General features: G+C 38.8%; 1 protein-coding gene across 7 annotated transcripts in view; it reads right to left on the bottom strand.

Moving 5' to 3' along the window:
* RABGAP1L (RAB GTPase activating protein 1 like) overlaps nt 1-23,435 on the bottom strand; it is a 669,536-nt gene that overhangs the window by 28,306 nt on the left and 617,795 nt on the right. For 4 of the 7 annotated variants that reach the window (XM_043484703.1, XM_043484704.1, XM_043484711.1 and 1 more), the window contains one exon: nt 7,808-7,900. In XM_043484703.1, the coding sequence (XP_043340638.1) occupies nt 7,808-7,900 (93 nt within the window). Of the gene's footprint in view, nt 1-1,313; nt 6,777-7,314; nt 7,624-7,807; nt 7,901-23,435 lie in introns of those variants that run through there. The other 3 variants (XM_043484705.1, XM_043484714.1, XM_043484713.1) reach the window with 2 other exon arrangements.

Genomic DNA, 23,435 nt, shown 5'->3' on the forward strand with positions numbered 1-23,435 from the left:
CACGACTGAGCGACTTTCAGTTTCACTTCACATGAAAGGCATACAACACTAGTGGACACACACTTTGTTCAAAGAACTTAAAAAACACACCAGGTAGCTATTTCACTATTGATTAGAAATAAATGTCTGATGGGTTATGCTATATAAGAAAGAGGTATGAGCGCAGCTGAAACTTGACCGGCCATTTCCTATTACCATGATTGTCACCACTCGAACCTTTGACACAATGCCCAGGGAGTGGGATGGAAAGAGGAAGATCTGGGAGAAATTATGGGTGTCTGAGGGTCTGTTAGGCTTTCCAGGTGGCTCTGCGGTAAAGAATTTGCCTGCCAAAGTGGGAGATGTGTGTTCAATCCCTGGGTCAGAAAGATCCCCCAGAGGAGGAAATGGTAACCCTCTCCAGCAGTGTTGTCTGGATAATCCCACGGACAGAGAACGTGGTGGGCTACAGCTGGCTCCTGGGGTTGCAGAGTTGGACACGACTGAGCACACACACACACGGGGGTCCCTAAAAAGCAAAATAGCCTAGGGGGCAAGCCTACTGGCTTTTGCTCTAGCAAGAAGCTTCAGTTCAGTGTCTGCAAAGCAAGCAGCACGGTGGGGAGTGTGGACTCCTGTTCTGCACTCACAGACACGTGGGGAAGCAAGCTCTGGGGCCAAAAATGCAGTATCGTCCTCCAAAGTATGAACCTGGGGGTGGTCAGATGGAGACTTTCCGTGAAGAAGAACCTGCCCACACTTACCACGGGGTAAAGAGAGATGACATGACTTGGCTGTCTCTTCCAGCCTTTCTGAGGAGTCAAAACTGTTTTTAGAACTGACTGATTCAAGAAACAGTTTGCCTTTATACTAAAGAAGATAGGTTAGCTTTGGGAAAGGTAGTAATCTTGCCTGGTTCATTCTGAAATGTTGGCAAGGGTGTCCACCAGAGAAAGACTGAAGTGGCCCCCTAACCTCAGCCAGGGCAGAAATGCTCACACGCCACACGTCTGCCCGAGCAGATGTGCTGACCGCTCAGAGCCCATAGACAACACAGGCAAATTGCTTCCCTTGCCTTTCGGAAAAGACTACAGGAGACAAGGCTTACATAACCCTGCAAATTTACATCACACTCTTGGAAACCTCCTCCATGTCACACAGTTAACAACATGTGCACAAAAAGCAGAGAGCAACTTTTCTCCTTAGTTTCGTCCCCCCTGCATAGGAGATGTGTAACCAGGAAAGTTGGATTAGTATCTTGGGGGAGGAGGATACTGCATTTTTCGGAGAGACAGACGCTGATGTTACAGACACACACAGACAAAAAAACTTACCTCCTCAAAAGTCACAGACCAACTATCGTTTTCAATCATAGGTACAAAGACAATTGAAAAAAAAAAAAAGAATATCCAATGAAATTGCACACCTACTAATACAATTAGGAAATGGTGATAACAAAAAACAGACACTTGGTAATGCTATTTTGCTCTGTTGTTTTTCCTTAGAGTGTCATTTACTCTATGCTCTCTCCAGGACAGCTAACGTTTGATGGAAGAAATTATACTTGAGGCAGCCAATGGGAGCGAAGAGTGATACACTAAGCTCCTCCCTCTCCACACTGCTATTTGCAGTCCGCACGACTGATGCAAACGCTGTCTGTGGAACTATTTGCAACTAGGGTGTGAGTTGTTTACACTGTGTTGTTAAGAACTGGGCGGAAGGAACTTCCTTCAATGATAAAGCCAGAAAGCTTGCAAAATATTTCATCTTCAGGCATGACAAAGCCAGCAACCTTGCAAAATATTTCATCTTCAGGCAATGGAATTATATTGTTGGTCAGGGAAATGAGAAAGAAAAACGAAGGTCCCAGGTCTCCTTCGTGTCTGGGGATTGGAGTTTGGGTGAAGCAGTATAATGAATGGTGAAAGTGATTTTTTCCAAGATGAGAAACCAGAGAAATGTGAACTGGCAATCAGAAGAAAATAAACTCAGCCTTAAAGGAAAAAATGATGGAGAAGGAGGCGGCTTTATAAACTCTAGCTCAGTATTTTGGGTGTGCTTGCTGTCTGCTGCTATAATGAATTCTTGGCACATGCTTTTAAAGACATTCCAGGGTCCAGAGAAAATGTTTTCCTAAAAGACTCAGGGCAATTTTATTAGCAACAACACACTCAACTCTCACCTTTCTTCTTCTGGGTGCCTCTTTCAAAAGCCTTGATAGTCATCATATTCAAATTTCATCAGTTTTTTTGACATTTAAAGACAAATGCCTACAGACAAAAATGTTTAAATGTCTACATTGTAGATGAGATTTGAGAAAGCAAATCTGGATATCTGAAATCATTTCATCCTCTTCCTTCACCCAACACAGCCAGTTTTATCTTTCTGGTGGAAATTTAAACAATTTTAAATGTCAAACTAAAGAGAAAATCTTGTCAGTAGTAACTAACTGGCAGTTGGCAAACCAGACTGAATTTCTTTTAGCATTTAAGAACCATCTTAGATTATACTCTAGCACAGGGGTCAGCAAACTTTTAATGTAAACGCCCAGACAGTAAATATTTCAGGCTTTGTAGGCCATATGGTCTTTGTTGCAGCTACTCAACTCTGCCATTGTTGTGTAAAAACAGTGATAGATAATAAGCATGTGGCTGTGTTCCAATAAAACTTTATTTACAAAAACAGGCAGTGGGCCATATTTGGCCCACGGGCCATATGGTTTATAAATCTCTCTACTACTCTAGCGTATACATCAAATTTTTAAAAAGCAAATGGGTTACAGATGATGTAGAAACAGGAGTGTGATGTAATTTTCCAGTCATCCTCCTCTAACAGGAAACAAGACGTACTAAAAATTGAAGAAAAATTTTGGAGCATTAATTCTAAAGACCATTGATAAACATACTGAGAAATTCTTAATATGCATAACCTTTGTATCTCCCCTGAGTGTTAAGTATAACTCAATCAGCAGACAAGCATCATCAGAAACCACCTGCTCCTTCTTAGCTAAGTGGCTCCAGAAGCATCAAGAGAGCCTAGGTTTGCCTTCTCCACCATCCTACAGCAGTGAGTACATGAGTTAGCCAAGAGCAAAAAGAAAAAGAACGGCAGCCGTCTGAGGTTTATAGTTAAGTTGTCACAGATAGATAGAAACCATCCTCTTGATTATCACTATTCATTAAAAGCATGTGATTTCATAACAAATATTTCCAAAAGCCAGTAACATCTCTGTGATGTGAAAAATAATAAAATATGTTTATTTTCATTGGATGAAAAACATTTTTCAAAGACGGATTCACTTCTCTTAACTTCTATGAGTAAGGAAGGGTCCAATACGAAAACAAAACAAAACAAAATGGGGCAGGGGTGAGGATCATTTTTTTCCAGATATGATTAGTATAATTTAAACTTTAGCATAATTTAAAAACAAAATATGATCACTGTTGTAAATTATTTCCTTAGATATGTAAGGATAGCAAATAATACAAATACAAATTAAGCTTTATTTAGAAAACCTTGTTTGTACTATTTATAATTAAACAGCTTAATTTTAAATTACATGCAGGGACAACTGCTCTACAAAAATTAGTATGGGCAAGTAAAACCTTCTGTGAAATTACAGGAGTCATTTTCTTTCTGTTTGAATTACATTTTAGTTAAAAAAGAAAAAAAAAGTACTATGTCTAACCTCAAGAAAGAAGTTAAACATTCTAAATTTAATTATACTGAATATAGATAAGATCCTTCAATTAGAAACTATGTATTTATAATACTGTCTCCCAAAACCCAAGAGGGTTTTAAACATTCCTGATTCTTTCTAGGATTTGCCCAACCAGAATAGGTAATAATATAACCTTCATTACACTTTGGGAAATTCACTGAATTTAATTAATTAACTGTGCTTTTTGAAGGCTTAACTCACATTTGTACAAGTAGTTCTTTCTTTAATTAAACAAGAAAAGCATATCATCTTCTAAAGACAGATGAAGGCTGTAGTTCTCTAAAATTGCCATTAATGATTACATCATTAGAAAACTAACTTCCCTCAAATGAAAACAGTTCATCATCTTAAAATAAAAAACAATATTTAAACTTCTGAACTTGATAACCACCTATTAGGTGCTTGGCTACTAATTTTTAAAATGACTAAAACAGCTGTACATATCCATGAATGTTTGTTTTCTGGGGATTGTATAAATCCCCAGATGAAAGTATACATGATGTATTTCTACAGACAACTCTTTACCTTGTATTTCGCTTAATCTGAAATTTATAAATATGCAAACCAAAACATCAGAGCAAATAAAAATCACTACACAAATCCGGCCAGGTCAAACTTAAGAAGGATAATAAAAGAGGCTTATAATAAATACTGTACATTCTTCTTCCAATAAAGTTTCCTTTCTGTATCTTGGAATCTAGTCATGAAGATAAAACAGAAAGAGTAACCAGAGGCTGTAAGCAGTCATTACAGAGCTCACTGAGTTTCAAATACAAACTTATTCCAAGACCAGGTAGCACAGGCACTGTGCATATGTATGCATTACCTATTTATAGGTTTTGTCTATGTGCATACATATATGTATATAAACATACACACATACACATAAAGATGAATTCATCACCCACTTTTGTTGGCTGGCCTTTCCCTTATAAATATGAGGACATACAGGATCTACAGTCATCGATTAACTCTGACAGGAGACCTCCCTCCTTTAAGCATGGTTCCTGCACAGGTACCTCTGGTATGACTGAGGTTTATGAAAAAAACATGGCAGGCAGATGTTAATTCTCTTGGGACATTTAGCTTGGCAGGTCTTTTTTGGCGGGGGGGACATAATTCACATTATCAAAAATTCATCTTTCTAAAATGTACAATTCAGTGGTTTTTCTACATTCTCAAAGTTGTACAACTGTCACCATTATCAAATTCCAGAACATTTGCATTATGCTTAGGGTTCCAAAATTTAAATTTATACCGATGCCATTTCATCAAGTGTTAGGTACAGGTGAGTATGCTGACATAACCTCAAGAGTAGACATTTTCATATGTCATAAAAATAGACACAAAACACATGTTTAGATAGACACAGCAAGAATGTGAGTGCTGCAAGTTATCTCTACTTTGTTGGAGCTTTAAATCCATGTCTGGTTTCCCTGAAACAGCCCTTTCAGTACCCCAGCATGCCCAAGAGAAACAGTATCAAGCTGAAAAAAAATCTCTTGGAATATCATAAGGTATGACATTTCTGGGTCTTTGTTTTTAATTGATACAACCTTCTTAATTCTCTTGAATTAAGCTAGGAGGCAAACTAGGGGGTAAACAAGGCATTTTAAACACTACAGATCCTAACTGTTGAGGAGGGATTGTTAGTGAACTGTGTAAGTTCTGACTCAATGCCTTCAAAGATCTTCCCCAAGTTATTCTTGAGAATTTTCATATCTAGGTTCCCAGTTCCTGGACATGAACAATGAATTGTAAAGTGCTTATGCCCAGGGCATAGATCTTACTCTTGACAGGATTAAATTTATAAGATGCTAAAATGTATTTTCTAAGATACTTTCCTAAGTTAATGAATAAAACTGTAATTAGTTTCTTAAACTAGATATTGACTATCTGAAAGAACAAATCTCCTGATGGGTGAACACCATGTGCTCCACTCTCACTTTGAAAATGTAATTATAACGTGAGGACCGTAACTTTACCAGGTTTATCTCCAGTACAAATTTTTAGACATTATTAAAAGGGTATAGGAATATTAGCTGAATGATGCATTAGCAAGCTATTATAATAACACAAAAAAACCTATAGAGGATATCTTATATACATAAATAGAGCATTTAAGCTGAAAAGTAGTACCTTTGTTCAAAACAAATGGCAAAAATAAGTTTAATTCTACTTTGACTTCTCAGTAAAAATTGTACACATCAATAGTATATGTGTGATAGTCACTTTTTAAGAAAATAATAATAATAGCATTGTACTATTCACTTATATGTACCTGCTTTGACATAAAAAGGATATAAGAAACAATAACAAGTTCAGTTCCAGACTGAATTTGAATACACAATTTTAGTCTTTCATTTCCCTGTCTTCTATTTAAAGAACCCTTCCCAGACTTCACTCAGAATGATGGCAGCAATAAGAAAATCAGAATGATGCAAGCAGCAGGAGAGTTTCATTTTGGATTCTTAAAAATATTTTATAATTACTACTTCAAAGCTTTCTACAGCAGCATGCTACATAAGCTACATTAAAATTGGTTTTATTGAGCGGTGGAAATTAGCTTCCAACTATGAGTACTTTATATGGTAATAGTTATCTGCATAGCAGTATGTGGGAATTCTACTGTCAGCTAGTTTAATAAACAAAGGGAGAAACATACTTATGTTAGATTATTAGGTTAACAATACTTGGGAGAAATAGGAGAAAGAGAAGTGAGGGACTGGTGGGGCAGACACAAATTAAGGGGATATTATTCTAGTAATAATTGGGTAATTTGAGGCAGCAGGCCTAATAAGGCTAATAACAACCATTTACTGAACACCAACTATGTGCTGGGTACTTTGCATACAACGTACCTCATCTTCGCAACAATTCTTCAAGGAAACGTGTATGCTACTCATTTTACAGATGCAGAAGAGGTCCAATAATTAGTCTAAGATGCTGAACAGTGGCATAGAGGTTAAAACCCTCAACTTGGACTCCAAATCCTGTCTTCTTTTTCAGAAATTCACGTTTTGAACTCAGATCTGACTACAGAATCCATACTGCCTTCCACCACTCCTCTATGTCAATGTTCCATGCTATTCAATTCAGCAACAGAAACAAGACAGACTGCGTGGCTGCAGTGGCCGGTGGCCAGCTCTCTGACGACATAAAGGCCACTCCAGCTACAGAAGTGGAAGGCATCTCACAGTGAGTGGTTTAATTAACAATGTCATCACAGTACTTTTTTTGGCAAGTTGTTTCAGCATTGCTGGGACTCAGTGTATGAATACAGTATTCTCTTATCCTAATGTACTGGTGTGGAGAGGGAATCATTATACGTCTGTAGGAATCTGAAGAATTAAAACATGCTGAAGAGAGACACTAATATTTCAGTCAGAAAAAAGTAAGGTTGGGGTCAGTATTTCCCCAACACTGCTTTATGGAAACTGTTGCTAATTACCATTGAGGACATCACTATAACCAGCCCAACTTTTAAAAAATACTGCAACTAACTGGGATATTAAACTGAATCATTTTCATTTTGGAACTGAACTCTGTAATGAAATGTCACTGTTTTTTATAAATTTGTTCATGGAAATAAATGTTGCAACAAACACCATGACTGTGCTCAATATACCTTTTGTGGTTTTTATTTTTTACTTTTGAATGAGTTTGTATCTTTAACATTGGCTACAAACAGGGATAAGTCTGAAACATTCTTGTACCAGTCTTGGAACAGTTCGCCTTCTAAAAGTCTTTGTGGATGTGACCGTGCACAGCTAAAACCGTACTTTGCCATTTTTCTTTTTTTTTCCTCATTTTTGAAAGTAGTTGATAGCCACTTTCTCTCTTTTCTTTTTCCCTTTCTTTCAGCTTCTTATGAAGACTCCCAGTATAAATGCAACAGGTGAAGTTACCTACAAATATACAAACTGAAAGAAAAGAAATATTATGTTTGGCTACTCAGGAGTCTCCTGAGATGAAAACATACCTGGACATTGAGCAAAGTCAGAGTTAACATCAATCAAGAAGGAATAGGGGGAACGAATGTCTCCCAATTGCGGCTTTAGGGGAAAGAAGACATTGGCTCAGACAGGTGACACGTGTCTCCCATACCTTGTATCTATCCATCGGGTCTTCCTGCTGCAGCTGACTCTCTCGCATTGTCTGATATTCTTTCTCATATTTCTTTAGCTTCTTGGTTGGTACCTGCCGGGTTGAGAGGAAAACCAAGTTAGGAAAAAATCATTTACGAAACCATTTTCTGATGTGTTTCCCAACGAAGTCTCTGGCTTTCTAAAGGAGTACACCTGACTCAATGAAGGGGAGAAATCTAGACTCTCTGGTGGCTCAGATGTTAAAGAATCTGCCTGCAATGTGGGAGACCTGGGTTCCATCCCTGGGTTGGGAAGATCCCTTGGAGAAGGGAATGGCTACTCACTTCAGTGTTCCTGCCTGGAGGATTCAATGGACACAGGAGCCTGGCAGGCTACAGTCCAGAGTCGGACATGACTGAGAGATTAACACTTTCGCTTTTAAAGTTTTTCTGTAAAGGTCCCAATAGCATATATTTTAGGCTATGTGGGCCATACAGTCTAGGTTACAACTCCACTGTTGTTACTATACAAAAACTGCAGATAGGTGATATGCAAACAAATGAGTGTGGTCATGTTCCAACAAAACTTTATTTACCAAAGTGAGCTGTAGTTGGTCCATGTCTGTTCTACAGCATTGCTGGCAAAGCACCCCTTTTCCTTGTTAACGTATTTAACAGTGCTATTACTTCTGTTAGCTGCTTTTCTCAAAGTAAAATTCATTCTTCTGCCGTGTTAAAAATCATAGTTATTATTTTATAAAAAGGCTGAGCAACAAAGAAAAATTTTTAATGGAACCTATATACAGGAGAGAAAGCAGATTCTAGAACAGGTAGGCAAACGATTTCTATTTCATAATGGTTGTCAAGAGAATTAAATGACATAAAGTATCTAAAGCAACGTCTGGTTCATGGGATTTTAAAAACAGTGTTTCTAGAAAATATTATAAAAATTAATCCATTATAATCTGTCATATATTTTATATAACAGACTAAGTCTACTTTTAGGTTATTCTTGAACAATCCAAATTTACAGAATTCCTTTAAACATCAAAATCTCCCCTTAATGTTTAGGTCCTAACATGAAGCTAAAGTTTTAAAAAGAAAACAAGTGTGTTACTTGGCTAAATTCTTGGGGACTCAGTGAAGGCAAGGACCATGTGTTGATGCTCCTCAGCCTCCATCATGACAACCACCAAAGTAACTGGCCCCTAGGAGGCCCTCAACAGATTGCATTTTGTCAAGTTTAAATCCTGGCATTTAGAAAACGTGTGTGTGTGTGTGTGTGTGCGCGTGCGACAGAGAGGATGGAAAGCAGCAGAAGGAAAATAAAATAAACTTATGGTTTCCTGGGGTAAGGATTGTTTCAATTCTCTCGAATCTGGTCAGAGAATTTGTTCAATAAAAAGCAAAGACACTAGGTTATTCTAATTACTTTGTTCTTCCCATCCAAGCACACTGTGAGTACTGGAATTATTTGCTTTTTATCACAACTGGGAAGTTTCACACAGTCCAAGCCCATCAGGTAGTATAAATCATTCAACAATCACACGACGACAATATTCATTTGGCTGACAGGGACTGCCTACCCAGGAAGACAAGATGAAAGGACACTTTCCAGCATGTTAACTGAATTGCAAAACCATTACTGAATACTGGCATAAGAAACTCTAATCTTTACTACCGTCTCCAGAGACCTTCAACACTACACTGTGGCCAACTTGAGCGCAAGGCAGAAAAATGCCACCTGCCAACTGTATGGCCTTAAGATCATTGATGAACAAGGAGGAAAATATAAATGATCACGTACTAACAAAACAGCAACGACATTATATTTCTTGACTTTGAGAAGGACAATTTTATCCAGTTTTCTTTTCTCTGTACTTATCATATACTCTGAAAACCAAAAACAGATTCTCAAGATGAAATGACAGATCACTGGAACTGCAGTCGCCTGAAGCTGGAGAAAAAGGAAGAAGTCCCAGCGTTTTAAGCCACGAGAGGGGTTTCCCCGGTGTCCCTAGGAGGAGGGGTCAAGGCGAGAAGTGAAAGGATTTGTGAGGAGGAGGGAGCCTACTCCAGCAGCCACTTACCCACAAGATGAGAAGGAAGTATTAGACAACATGTAAATATTTTTGTGTAGCTGAATACTGGCACCACTGGGTACCAGACTGAACATCAGTCTTACACGCACGCTAAGTCGCTTCAGTCATGTCTGACTTGTGACTCTATTGGACTGGAGCCCGCCAGGGCCCTCTGTTCATGGGGATTCTCCAGGCAAAAATACTGGAGTGGGTTGGTTGCCATGCCCCGCTCCAGGGGATCTTCCCAACCCAAGGACCCAACCCAAGTCTCTTTTGTCTTCTGCACTGGCCGGTAGGCTCTTTACCACTAGTGCCACCTCGGAAGCCCAGGAACATCAATCTTAGGAGGAAGCATTTTCTACATGGTTCTGAAATGGATTCATTCACCAGTAAGTCAATTACATATTATAAGCTTGTCTCTAGAGAATTTCTTCTAAAACTGTATTTTTTCAATTGAAACTATTTATGACTGAGGGGTTTTTGTTAACACGTAAAAGGGTGTCCTTTTAAAAGTCAACCTTGTTACTTATGTTAAGAGGTTCATTTCAAAGGGAAATATTTTAAAAATGCATTAAACACCCCTCAGTAAGCTAATCCTTTCCCATCTGGCTGAGATTCTAGGATGTTTGGCTTCATCTTGTTCAGGAAAATAGAGCAGGTTCCCAGAACAATATGTTGCTAGGAAACCTTCCAAGCTTATTTATCTTGTGCTGTGGGGTGATATTGAGCATCCACCTGTGATTGGCACAAAGTAAAAGGAAAAAAAGGTGGAGGAGGAAGGAGAGCTGATGTGAAACTCCTGTCGTTTATGAGATAATCAAAGAAAATAGACGGTTGTGGTTTTAAAAACTGTATTTCAGGACAAAATTGATTTTATTTTAGGGAATGTAATATTAAAAAACTTCTTCAGTAAGTAGTTTTAATTAAAAACACAGAAAGTCATTAAGAATTATTAAAATTAAACAACCTATGATCTCAAGAGTAGTATAGGTATATTTTCCCTTAAGTTACATAAATTTAATGTAATTGTGCACTTGAGCAAAGAGATTTAAAGTATAGGAAAGCATGTGTGTAGGTTATATGCAAATACTACACGATTTTGTGTAAGGGACTTGAGTATTCATGGAGTTTGGTATCTATGGGGGGTCCTGGAACTAATTCTCTATGGATACTGAGGAATGACTATAATTACTAATTTGCCTTATTCTTTCTCAAGGTTAATCAAGCTGGCCTCAGTAGGAGATACAGAAAGCAAAGAATGAATAAGAATACAGTAGTTCCCTCTCATCCATATTGGTTGTCAGACTGCAAACAGGACCAAACTCTACGTACACTCTATTTTTTCCTATACATAGGAACAATAACAATAATAATTATAGAACAATCATTACATGCTGTAATAAAAGGGTTACTTGGACACAAGCACTGTGATATCAGACTGCTGATCTGATAACCAAGGCGGCTGTTAAGCGACTCCTGGTGGGAACACAGTGTGGATACGCTGGGCAAGGGGGTGATTCGAATCCTGGGAGGACTCAGCAGGATAGTGGACCCTAATCAGAACAGCTCAAAATTTAAAACTTATGGATTTTTCATTTGTTCATTTCTGGAATTTTCCATTTAGTATTTTAGGATTGCAGCTGATTAGAGTAACTGAAACCTTGGAAAGTGAAACTACAGATAAGGAGTGACTACTGTATGCTCAACATTCTCCATTTCCCATGTTCTCTCTCTCTCCTTTTCATTTAAAGCACTGATGTCCTGTTTTTATATGACTCCGAGAGAAAAAATATATATGTATATACAAGGTTTTGTTGTATATCAATTAATTTTAGGTGAATTTGTCTTAATAATCTTTACTTCAGTAATCATGCCCATCTAGGTTATCACCTCACTTCATATTTTTATTACATTATTTTGAATACCTCTGTCCATGGGATTTCCCAGGCAAGAATACTGGAATGGGTTGCCATTTTTTTCTCCAGGGGATCTTCCTGACCCAAGGACAGAACCTGCATCTCTTGCATTATAGACAGATTCTTTACCACTGAGCCACCTGGGAAGGCCTTTGATCAGTGGTAATTGGCATTAAGAAAACATGAAATGCCTTCACGCCAAATAATTTCCTAATAGTTTTAGAGGTATAATTTAGAAAACTCTATATTAGAAAACTCTATATTTAAAGCCTCCAAACAATTAAGATAAATTTAAAAAATTTTATTTTACAAATAAAATCCAAGCAATACTTGGAGAGTGTTTGCCCAAGACAGGTAACTTGCCCAACATCATACAGCCAATAAATGGAGTCAGCAATGGGATCCTGGCAGTCTGCCTGCACAGTCCGTCTTCTTCGACCACTCGGATCTAGTGCCTGGGACCAGATGATTGAGGCAAAGCTTCTTGAGAAGTTGACGGTCTAGACATAGCGCTAATTATGTGTCTAATTACCATACAGTTTCATAAATCCAACAGCAGATGTTCATAAAGGGTACAAGCATGATTAAGAAGAAATTTGCTGGGGTGGGGGAGAGCACCTCAATAAGGAGGACTTTTCGTTGTGACTGGTTTACGTAAACTTCCTTGCCCAATCAAACATTCCTATACTTCCCTTTGCTAATTTTTAACAAGGGGCCACTCACCTGTAAGAGGCATTTATTTCTGGCTTGATGAATCTTATTTCAAAAATAAATACAAAACTATTTACTGATCTATACAAATGCTGGCAAAGTAAATCACTATGTTTTAAAAAGACTGATAAGATCTAGTTAATACTTTCCTGACTGTCAGAGGTCTGAGTGCCTAAAAAATTAACAGGCCAAAGGTATTAACCATTATGTACTACTGCTCTTACTCATGTCAGATAATTTCTTAAACTAAACATCAATGATTCTAATTTAATATATTAATCACCGGGTAGAGAAAAAAATAAATAAGCAGTATAGCACCACATTTCTTGGTTATAGGGGGTGGGAGGTACTCAGACTGAGAATTTTTAATTGAGTCCCTCCCATCAAAATGTGAACAGAAAGTGGATTACTGGCAACCAAAATTCTAATAGTAAGCTTGCAAAAGCCTAAAGGACTTAGAATGAAATAACTGGGAAGACATCAAGAGGAGAAGACATCTAAGAAGAGGGAGCATGTCCTTTAGGCTTAACTTCACCCTCCTCATGGTGTTCAGCAAAAGAAGCTACCCTGACTCTTTTTGAGTTTTTAGTACTAGGAGGAGGGAAAGAGTTAATTTACACCCCCACCCCAGGGTACGTGGAGAAGATTCTTGAGTGTCCCTTGGACTTCAAGGAGATCCAACCAGCCAATCATAAAGGAAATCAGTCCTAAATATTCATTGGAAGCATGATGATGAAGCTGAAGCTCCAATACTTCAGTCACTAATGCAAAGAACTAACTCATCAGAAAAGACTCTGATGCTGGGAAAGACTGAAGGCAGAAGGGGATGACAGAGGTTGGATGGCATCACCAACTCAAAGGATTTGAGTTTGAGCAAGCTCCGGGAGATGGTGAAGGACAGGGAAGCTTGGTGTGCTGCAGTCCATGAGGTCGCAAAGAGTCGGACACAACTGAGCGACTGTACAACAACTGGGGGAAACCTTCAGAGAACATAAGAGTCATTTTTATTGAGGAATAATTGACAAATGACATTTACTAGTTTCAAGATATATGATTTGATATGTGTACACATTGCAAAATGATCACCAAATTCAGTTTAGTTAACATCTGTCTCTACTGTTACTGCCTCACTTCATCTTGTGATGAGAACTTTTAAGATCTGTTCTCTCAGTAACTTTCAAATATGCAGTACAGTATTATTAACTATGGACACCATGCTGTACGCTACATCCCTGTGACTTACTTATTTACAACTGGAAGTCTGTACCTTTTGACCCCCTTTCACCCATTTCACCACCCCCCTCCACCCCCGCCAAGCCCCGAGTCCCTGGTAACATTAGCTGTATTCCAATACTTAAGGAATACAGTGGTTTAACGGGGTGAGGACAAGAAAAGTATTTATCTCTTGCTGTAATTCTAACGTAACTCCCGATGTTTACAGACATCAAATTACTCAACATACTTTCCCTGAATTCACACATTAGTCTACAATGCTGCACTTTCATTTTGTCAGGTGCGCTCAGTTTCCCCAATTACTCAGGCCTAATGGTGCACACTCCTGTGACAGGTTCCTGTTCTCATTCATGAATAATTGTATGATGTGAGTCACTTTCCGGCATTTGTGGCTTACTCCTGAATGCAGTGTGCTCATCAGAGTATCTATGAAAGCTTCTGAAATATTGATTTCTACTTTCTTTACCATGTTCTAATATAATCTGTCTGGCCCCAGTGCTGTAGCAACTCTAAGAGACACGGCATTTTATAGAAACTGCTTATCTGTTCATTTCTAATTTCTCATCTCCAGGCCTATAAATCTAATCTATTTATATGGAACTATTTATATGGAACTTCTTGGCACTGCGGCTCTAGAGTTTTCCTATCAATAAATAATACCTGGAGGTAATTTCTTTATTATTCATGTTTGACAACTTCCAAATTTATAGTGCCCAGCCCAAGACTTCTACTGAGCTCAATCTACTTAATTCACTGTGAATTTCATGTATATTGGATGTTTCATATTTGAGATGTTTTCAATCAGGAGACACAACCCACCCCCTACACCCCAACTTGCTCTTCCGTGGTTCACCCTCAAAGAGATGCACAGGCCAGAAACCCAGCAGTCACATTTGGGCTGGGTTTACTATGTCCATGCAGTAAGTTGAGCGTACTGAGAAAGACTAAGTGACACGCAGAGGGACCAAAGTAAGGACCAACCCCAAGGCGTGATGCCTTTCTGACACCAAAGGTAAAGCCTTCACTGCAGTATGTTACGTGCCTGTCATCCAGCCGGCACACAGGGCTCTCAAATCCAAGAGCCTTGCTAAGCTTCATCAGTCACCTGCTGCAACTAGCTGAGTGAAGCCACTGCAGGAGGATGGAGATGCTCTATTCTAACAGCTGACTGGGAGACAGTGAACCTAGGCTATGTGCCATCTTAACCAGCACAAAGCAGGAACTCAGAAAACTGCAAACACCTTCACCCTGAACTTTCTGGGCAAGCTAGGAAAAAAAGGGAAGGTCAAATAGACCCTGAGGTGATTGAGCCAGGAGTTTCACTCTGAGAGTAGCCTGCTTAAAATTCCATAAAGTCTCAAGAGGGGGCAGATTGAAATGATATATTTTCCTCCTCTCCCAGCCTTCTGAAAAAAGCACTGAGGCATAAACAACTCAGGAGATTTACAGCTTAAAGCAAATTACCTTAAGGTACTGGAATCAGTCAGAGCTTAGATGGAACATTTTTTGAGGCCTACAGCTTCATTGAGAATGCCCTTCTCTATGTATTGTTCTTATATTTGTTTCTTTCTGCCCCCCCTGCTTCATGTACAGATTTGTAAAAAAGAAAAAAGAAAGAAAAAATGACAGGTTCTTTTTTTCACCCACAAGCAACAGTTCCAACAGGGTTACAACCATTCCTATTAGTTTTTAAGTCTTTTTCTCAGATTTTTTTTTTTTTTTGGTATCTGAAGGAGAAAAAAGACATTCAGCCTATCTCTCTTTAAAGCAATACAAATCCTTATCTCACTATATTGGTTAACTTCAATTTTAGACTGAATTATAGAAATTCTGCTTTCTCTTAGATTTTGGTGAGAAATGTATCACTGAAAATGTTTATTATAACATTTGAAAAACAACCGAACGCTACCCAGTGCTAAAAATTAAGACTGTAAGGTAGTATGTAATACACTAAATCTGGTCACATGTGGAATGGTATTGGTCTGATTCCAGGAAGCAGATTAACCAGCTGTAGTCCCCAAACTGGGCCACAGAAAGCTGATACAGCTATGCATTCAGAGTGAGCTAATTAAGCTTATTTAAAACTAGACAATGAGACAGGAGGGGAAGAATGATAGCAGAGCTATGTAGGACACTGTTCTTTATTACCATCAAACGCTACGTTCACTGGGATAGTGCTGGCCTTTGCACTGCAGATGCTGAGAAACCCGAAGCAGTATTTTTATGTCGTTGCCACTGACAATTAGGTCAGAAGTAAACACAGATTCTTGCTGAAAATATTCACTGTAGGCAGGAGGCCATAGATATTTATGCTACACAAAATTTAATTCAAGACTAATATGCTGGGACTTGCCTGTCAGTCCAGTAGTTAAGACCGCCTTCCAATGCAGGGGTATGGGTTCCTGATCCTATAGCTAAGATCCCACATGCCTCGGGGCCAAAAAAATCAAAACATAAAACTGAAGCAATATTGTAACAAATTCAACAAAAACTTTAAAAAATGGTCCACATTGAAAAAAAAAAAATATATATATATATATGCGCCAAACAGCAGTTGTATAAAAGTCTGAGTATGTCTGTCTTCAGATTCACCTTTACCATACCCTACTATCTGAAAAGCAAAGCAGTGGGAAAGAAAGAGAAATTGGGAACCTTTACTGTATTCACCTACTTTAAAGGCAGTCCCTGGAAGGAAGGAAGTCAAATTGGCCAGAAGTCATCAGCAGGAGTATTCAATGCATGATAATTGCACTGCCATTTTTTTTTCTTTTTGAATTTATTTTTTTATTGAAGGATAATTGCTTTACAGAATTTTGTTGTTTTCTGTCAAACCTCAACATTAATCAGCCATAGGTATACATATATCGCCTCCCTTTTGAACCTCCCTCTCATCTTCCACTGCCATTTTTATATACCAACTGTTTAACATGGGAAGAAAAACTCATCCCTCCTTTGCATTTTTAAAAACCTCCCATTTGCTCACTCCCTCCACAGATAGGTACTGATAACCTACAGTACTGCAGGCAAAGCCAGCCAAGAACAAACGCACAGTGCGGCCTCTCCAGGTGCTCAGGCTGGTGGGGAGAAAGTCTTCAAAGAAATGATCACACAGTTGAAATAAACAGTGCACTTACATAAGGTGAGCGCTTTAGGGAGACGTTAAGGTTGGGAGATAAAAGTGGACAGGATTCTAAACTTTGATTGCTTCTCTGAGGAATGACAACAAAGCTGAAGAGAAGTGAAGAGTTAAGTCAGGGACTTCCCTGGTGGTCCAGTGATTAATAATCTGCTTGCCAATGCAGGGAACACGGGTTCAAGCCCTGGTCCGGGATGCTCCCACATTCCCATGCCACAGAGCAACTAAGCCCATGTGCCCCAACTACTGAAGCCCTCTCGCCCTAGAGCCCCTGCTCACCAACAAGAAACCACCACAGTGAGAAGCCTGGGCACCACAACTAGAGAGTAGCCCCTGCTTGCAGCAACTAGAGAAATCCTGCATCCAGTGAAGCCATAAATAAATAAATAATACAATTAAAAAAAAAAAAAAAGTAAGTCAGCCAGTGAAGAGTAGGAAGGGAGAGTGTTCCCAGCAGAGGGAATGATGGGCACAGGATGGCAAAGAGCATGCTCAGCTATAGAATTTGCCAGGACCAATACAAAATAAAAATCAAGGCCACCTGTTCAAAAAGTGAGAATTTCAAGATGAGAGTAGAGTGTTAAACCAAACGCAGTCGTGCAGGGCACGTGCCCATGCAGCCAGCTGGAGGACTGAAGGCCCGGTGGAGCACAGTGAGAGAAATGGCTAGCTGAGGCTGAAGAGGTATGAGAGGTACACGGGCACCAGCCCAAGGACCAGGGCCCCAGGGACCAACCTCACGGAGCAACCTCCTGTTGTTTCCTGCACAGTCCACAAAGAGTTACTGAAGAGCTGTTGTGAAAGTCAGACTATTATGTAAGCACTCTTCTGGGTGCTAAGAGGAAGACAAAGAAGACAGTCTTTGCTTCTAAGCAGCTTACAAATAATTGCATAATTTAGGGTAGAATGTGGTAAGTTCCACAAGAGACTGTAAGCACCAATTTGTGGGAGACTCAAGGCATGAAGATCCCTCATTTGAGGTACAATGTGTAAACACAGACAGGACTTCAAGTGGACTGAAATTAGCATTCCTCTGCCTTTGGAGCAAAGATTGGGCTGGATCACTTCCTTATATGCCAGGCACTCTACATGTATTAATTTATTTTCGCCTCACATCTGTGAGGTAGGTGCTATTAATTTCCCTCACTTTACAGAGGAGGAAACAAAGAGTCAGGAAGGTTAAATAACTTGCCAGAGGTCACAGAGCTGGCCAGGTGGCTATTCATTCTAATCAGGGCAGTCTGGATCTGAAGTCCTGGCTTTGAACTAGTATATGATGTTATCATTTTACAAACATTTTATTTTGCTTTCCTATATCTATATGTTATTCTTATGCCTTTTTTATTTCTTTTCCCCGGTCTTCTGTTGTCGCTTTATTCTTTTTATGTACTTGATTAGCTATATACAACTGCCTCAAATTGGCTAAGAGATAAAAAACAAGAAAAAATAATTATTCTAAAGATTTTTTCAACTGTATCCTCTAGAGCCAGAGTTGGCAGAAACAGTAACAGGATGGGAACTTCCCTGCTGGTTTAGTGACTAGGACTCTGCACTCCCAATTCACAGTGCCTGGTTTGATCCCTGGTCAGGGAACTAGATTGCATATGCCACAACTAAGATCCAGCACAGCCAAATAAACGAAATAAATAACATTTAAAAAAAAAAAAAGAAAAGAAACATAAGATACATTTAGGTGTGGATTTCTGAAGATGATACAGACAATACTACCTTCCTCTGCTACTGATGACAGTTCCAATGTGTCTTTGTACTGATGGGACAACCAGAGCTGATACAGTTACAGACAAGGACAATTACTACTGACTCCTTGCGGACTCTAAATCTGAATTCGTGGAATTCTGGGAACTCACACATTGGCTCTCAGTGCCTCCATGACCCAAAGTTAGCTCTGTTCCTCAGAGAATTGGGAAGTGCGTGTATGTGCTCATTCATTCAACAAACATCTACTGTGTACAAGGCACTATGCCAGATGCTACATGGGATACAAAGATAGCTATGACATAATCCTTTCATCGAGAAACTTACAATAAAAAAAGAAACTCACAATAATCTACAGAATTTGATTAATGCCATAATTGAAATTTGAGACTCCTGCTGTTGCAGTTTAGAGGAGAATATTTTCACAAATCTACGAGGAAATTAGGACAGACTTTAAAATGGAGCTAGTATGTAAGCAGGCATTGTCCTCGGGGAGGTTTTGTTATTGACCACCTATAGGCATTGGTGGCTATAGGCTATAGGCTATAGGCTTCCCTGGTGGCTCAGATGGTAAAGAATCTGCCTATAAGGCAGGAGACCTGGGTTTGATCCCTGGGTCAGGAAGATCCCCTGGAGAAGGGAATGGCAACCCACTCTAGTATTCTTGCCTGGAGAATTCCATGGACAGAGGATCCTGGTGGGCTATAGTCCATGGCGTCACAAAAAAGCAAGATACAACTGAGCGACTAACACTTTCACTTTTCTTGGTCAGGATTTTTCATCTTCATCAGCATTTTTCTTTTATGGTAGGTATCAATAGCCTCCAAGGACTGGAGATAATCACCGCCACAAGTCTTTTCCCTATTACCTTTCTACCAAGCAGGAAGCATCAGTTGTTAGGTGGTAGTCAACAAGCCCAGCATGTTCGGCTGTAGGTGCCATCCTGCAGGTGTTAGACTGCTAGCTTGCCAGAATCTTACATGCAATCCATACAAGGCCAGAGGGGCCTACATATAGTATTTCTAGCCAACCCAATGAAAAATTATTTGACATTCTTTATGCTAATTAGAAAACCCTCTAATGTAGATTTAAATATAAGTATGTTGAATTTATAGTAGTTTTCTCCTGATTGGGGTCTTTCTAATGCCAACCAACTACCATTCCTATATCAGGGTGCTTCAAATATTAATCAAGTCCAAGGTATAGACTAAAATTAACACATATCACACTGTGTAGGCTGTAGTATCTTCATTTAAATTGCAGAGTCTAACAGTAGGGTAGGACTGTAAGAGCTATAGAGAGGGGTAAGATTAAGGAGGAAACAGCTCACTATGGCTTATTTCTCTCCTCATTCCATAAAGGAAAAAGAAAGAAAGTGCTGTAAGCAAAAGGCATGGAGCTAAAAACACAGGCCTACTAACTGTGCCATGCAGTTATGTTTGTCTGGGTGAGGACCTAGGAGCCTGGTGTATGGTGCCTGCGGAGCAGGCTGGAAAGAATACCCCGGAGCCAGGTCATTAGTAGATCTAGGTCGTTGCCAAATTGATGAAAGTGTGAACTATTTTGGTAGTTGCTAGTTGTGTGACCATATTTTCTGAACTAAAAACTGGGCACGTGGGCTTAGCAGATGTTTGTATCCATTCTGAATATGAGAAGCAATCTGGAATACAAAAGAACATAGAATACTAAATTTAAATTGTTTTGGTAGCTTATAGGACTTAGAAGGTAGAGAAGGTAGAATATTCGATATCAGAACTACCTTTAAAAAAAAAAAAGTCCTGTTCCAGAAATGGTAAGAAGTCAGTGAGGTTTTAAAACAGGGCAACAGAAAGATCATAACTGTGCTAGTAAGAAGGTTCATTGGAAATGGTGTCTATGCTAAACTAGAAAGGGGGATAAAGAAAAGGAGGAAGGTGACAACTGAAAAAATACAAAGTTATGAAAACAGTTCAGGAAAAGCTGTTTGTTAAGATGGTGGCAGTACAGGACTTGCCTGGCGGTCCAATGGTTAGGTCTTCACATTTCCACTGCAGAGGCACTGGGTTTGATCCCTGGTTGGGGAGCTAAGATCCTACAAGCTGCATGGTGCGTCCATAAAATTAATAAATAAAAAATACTAAATTAAAAAAAAAAATAAAAGGAGACAGTAGAAATGCAAAGGAAAGACCATTAAAACCAATAATAGAGAGGACTTAAAAGCAGTCTTCCTTGCTCATTTTGGTCAGGCCAAGAGAACCCGCCCCTCCTAAAACTTCTTTCAAACTAGTCTATACAACTTATTTAACAATCACATATGGCTATAATTAGTTTTTCCTGGGCATGAACTTTCTTAATCCAATTAGGATGCCTTATGGCAAAAAAAAAAAACCCAAACAACTGCCTTATTTAAACTTGGTATCTCCCGCTTTAATTGAAACAAAAAGCTGAATACTCAGTAGATGCTTAACGCAGATTTGTTTGGTTAAGCAGATTCTTCATGTCTCAGGGTTCACAGGGACTGTGTTAAGTAGTAAAAATATTGGAATAAAAAAGAGATAAAGACTGTGCCCATATATTTTCCTTGAGTATGGGTATTATAGGAGACGTGATGACAGAGAGTTGATAAGTGGAAAGACACAGAAATTCACTTAACATAGGATATTTCTGTTACCTAAATGAGAAGACTGTGATAACCAATTAAAAATGGCAGCTTTCCTTGATATGTTTGACAGAGCCAATAATTAGCTCTGCTCTGTGGGGCAATTTCTAAAGTAGTGCATAAGAATGAGACTATTTGAGGAAACTTTTTATGCTATGCAATTGGATGCTGTTTCCTAAATTGAAATTCACTTCAGTAATCTTGGGGGGAAAGGCATTAGTAAAACCATCATTCATACTAAATGCTTAATACAGGTAGGACAGGTATATATATATATATATCTCTGACAGTCAATAAGAGTATGTCTAAGACAATTCTCACTTTGAAAAAAGGTAATATCAAACTAGTTTTCTAAAAGTTAACTAAACGAAATCATTTTAAGCAAGAAAATGGATCAAATAAGAATATGTTTGCAAGTAGGCTTGGATGCACAAGTGGAAGAAAGGTTAAGATTAGTTTTGTATATGCCTTGTTAAAGGTCCGTCCACTGTTTACACATGAATGACTGTTCTCCAAAGCTTGGGGTGGAGTGGCACTTACGCTCTCATTTCCATGGAAATTGTGAGGAGGCAAGAAAAATAATGTATGGGGAAACGTGTAAGTCAGTCCTCACTTCCCTTCCACCCATCCAGCCCTCCTCATTTCCATGGGAACAGGAATTGAAAGACCTCCAGCAGCTGAAAGTGAAAGCTCACTCATAGATTGCAGCTGTTTGAATTTCAGCTGAGCACTGCAAATGACAGTTTATAGCAGCTGTTAAAATTTTTAAATGATGTTTTCCCTAATAAATTCCTCACTATAATAATTTACAAGGGGGAAACTGACTATATAACTAGCATGAGGAAGAACACTCAAAGGGATGTTTTGAGGCTTAGTCTGCTGCTGTCTTTCAAAATTCTAATATCATATATCATTTTAAAACAAATGACTGTAATAGGAAAGGCAGTGAAATGAAGAGTATGTTCATGAAGTCACTGGGATGTCACAAACTTCTTCCAAATGGTGGATGTGGAAAAGGGTAGAGCAACTAATTAAACTCAGGGAGGAGAGAGAAGAGGAGGAGGAGAGAAAAAAGGAGAAGGAGAGGAGGGATCTAATTCAGCTTTTAAAAATGATTATATTTTATTACACAAAATTATGTGAAGATTGTCAGCTATACCTAGAGATGGAACACGGAGTCCAATGATGTTAGTGAGAGATCTTGACTTAGGCATTTGTAAAGAATTCTATAAACAAATAGTACTGTATTCAAATCTCTTTGGTTGGAGTTCAAATGGAGAGGTATACCCATATATACATAGCTGTGTGTGTGGGGTGGGTGTGTGTGTGTGGGGGGGGGTGTGTGTGTGTAGAAATATATTTGCTACTGTGATTGGAAAGGACAAACGAGAACTCACTAAAGGTTGCCCATTTCCTCTCTACTTTCAACGGCTTTAGCATACACATAGAAAGTGACTTATAGATAAAAATCTGTGTTACAAGCTTTTAGCTCAAGGGGAAATAGTCTCTTCAATTCAGATTATTTCAGATTAATGAACACAATCCTTTTAAATATATGTGAAGGCTGACAAAGGAAAAAAAAGAATTTTTTGTTTTACATGTCAGTGACTCAATTTTATCTCTGAGGTACTTTTTCACACTTTATGGAGAGGTTGTTGCTCCCAATTGTTCCCTACAACTTGGCTTCTACTCAGGCAAATATATGAGTAGTATTGTACATGTATTGGGCATGCCTCAGGCAAATACAAAATCTGAACACTGCCTAATACAATTCAACAGAATAGTATCACGAGCATTAGCCAGCAAGGTAAGTAAGTCAGAATATTATATCAGACCTTTGGGGCCTACACTGGGCTTCTTATTCTTACCACAATCTTCAAGGTGATAGTTCCAAAAACAGGATATAAGAATAAACTACAGCAGAGTTCCAAGTTAAGATAACCAACCAGTTTTCACTGCTGATTCACGTAGTCTAATTTCGTTTACATCAAGAAGTACATATTGAGAACCTACTTATCATCTAGCTCCAAGTGCTAGCAACACTAACAGTTATGAATGAGATTGAGTTTCTAACTGCCAAGTATCTATTTTTTAATGAGATATTACTATTTTAAAATGAATCTTATAAAAAAATACATGGAGTTCTCCTTCTCCAGCCCTCATTGCTATAGATCTTGATATTCATGAGGGTTCTCCTGAGACTTTGTGAATGTTACT

This window comes from Cervus canadensis, chromosome 13 (assembly GCF_019320065.1).
Source record: "Cervus canadensis isolate Bull #8, Minnesota chromosome 13, ASM1932006v1, whole genome shotgun sequence".
NCBI lineage: Eukaryota > Metazoa > Chordata > Mammalia > Artiodactyla > Cervidae > Cervus > Cervus canadensis.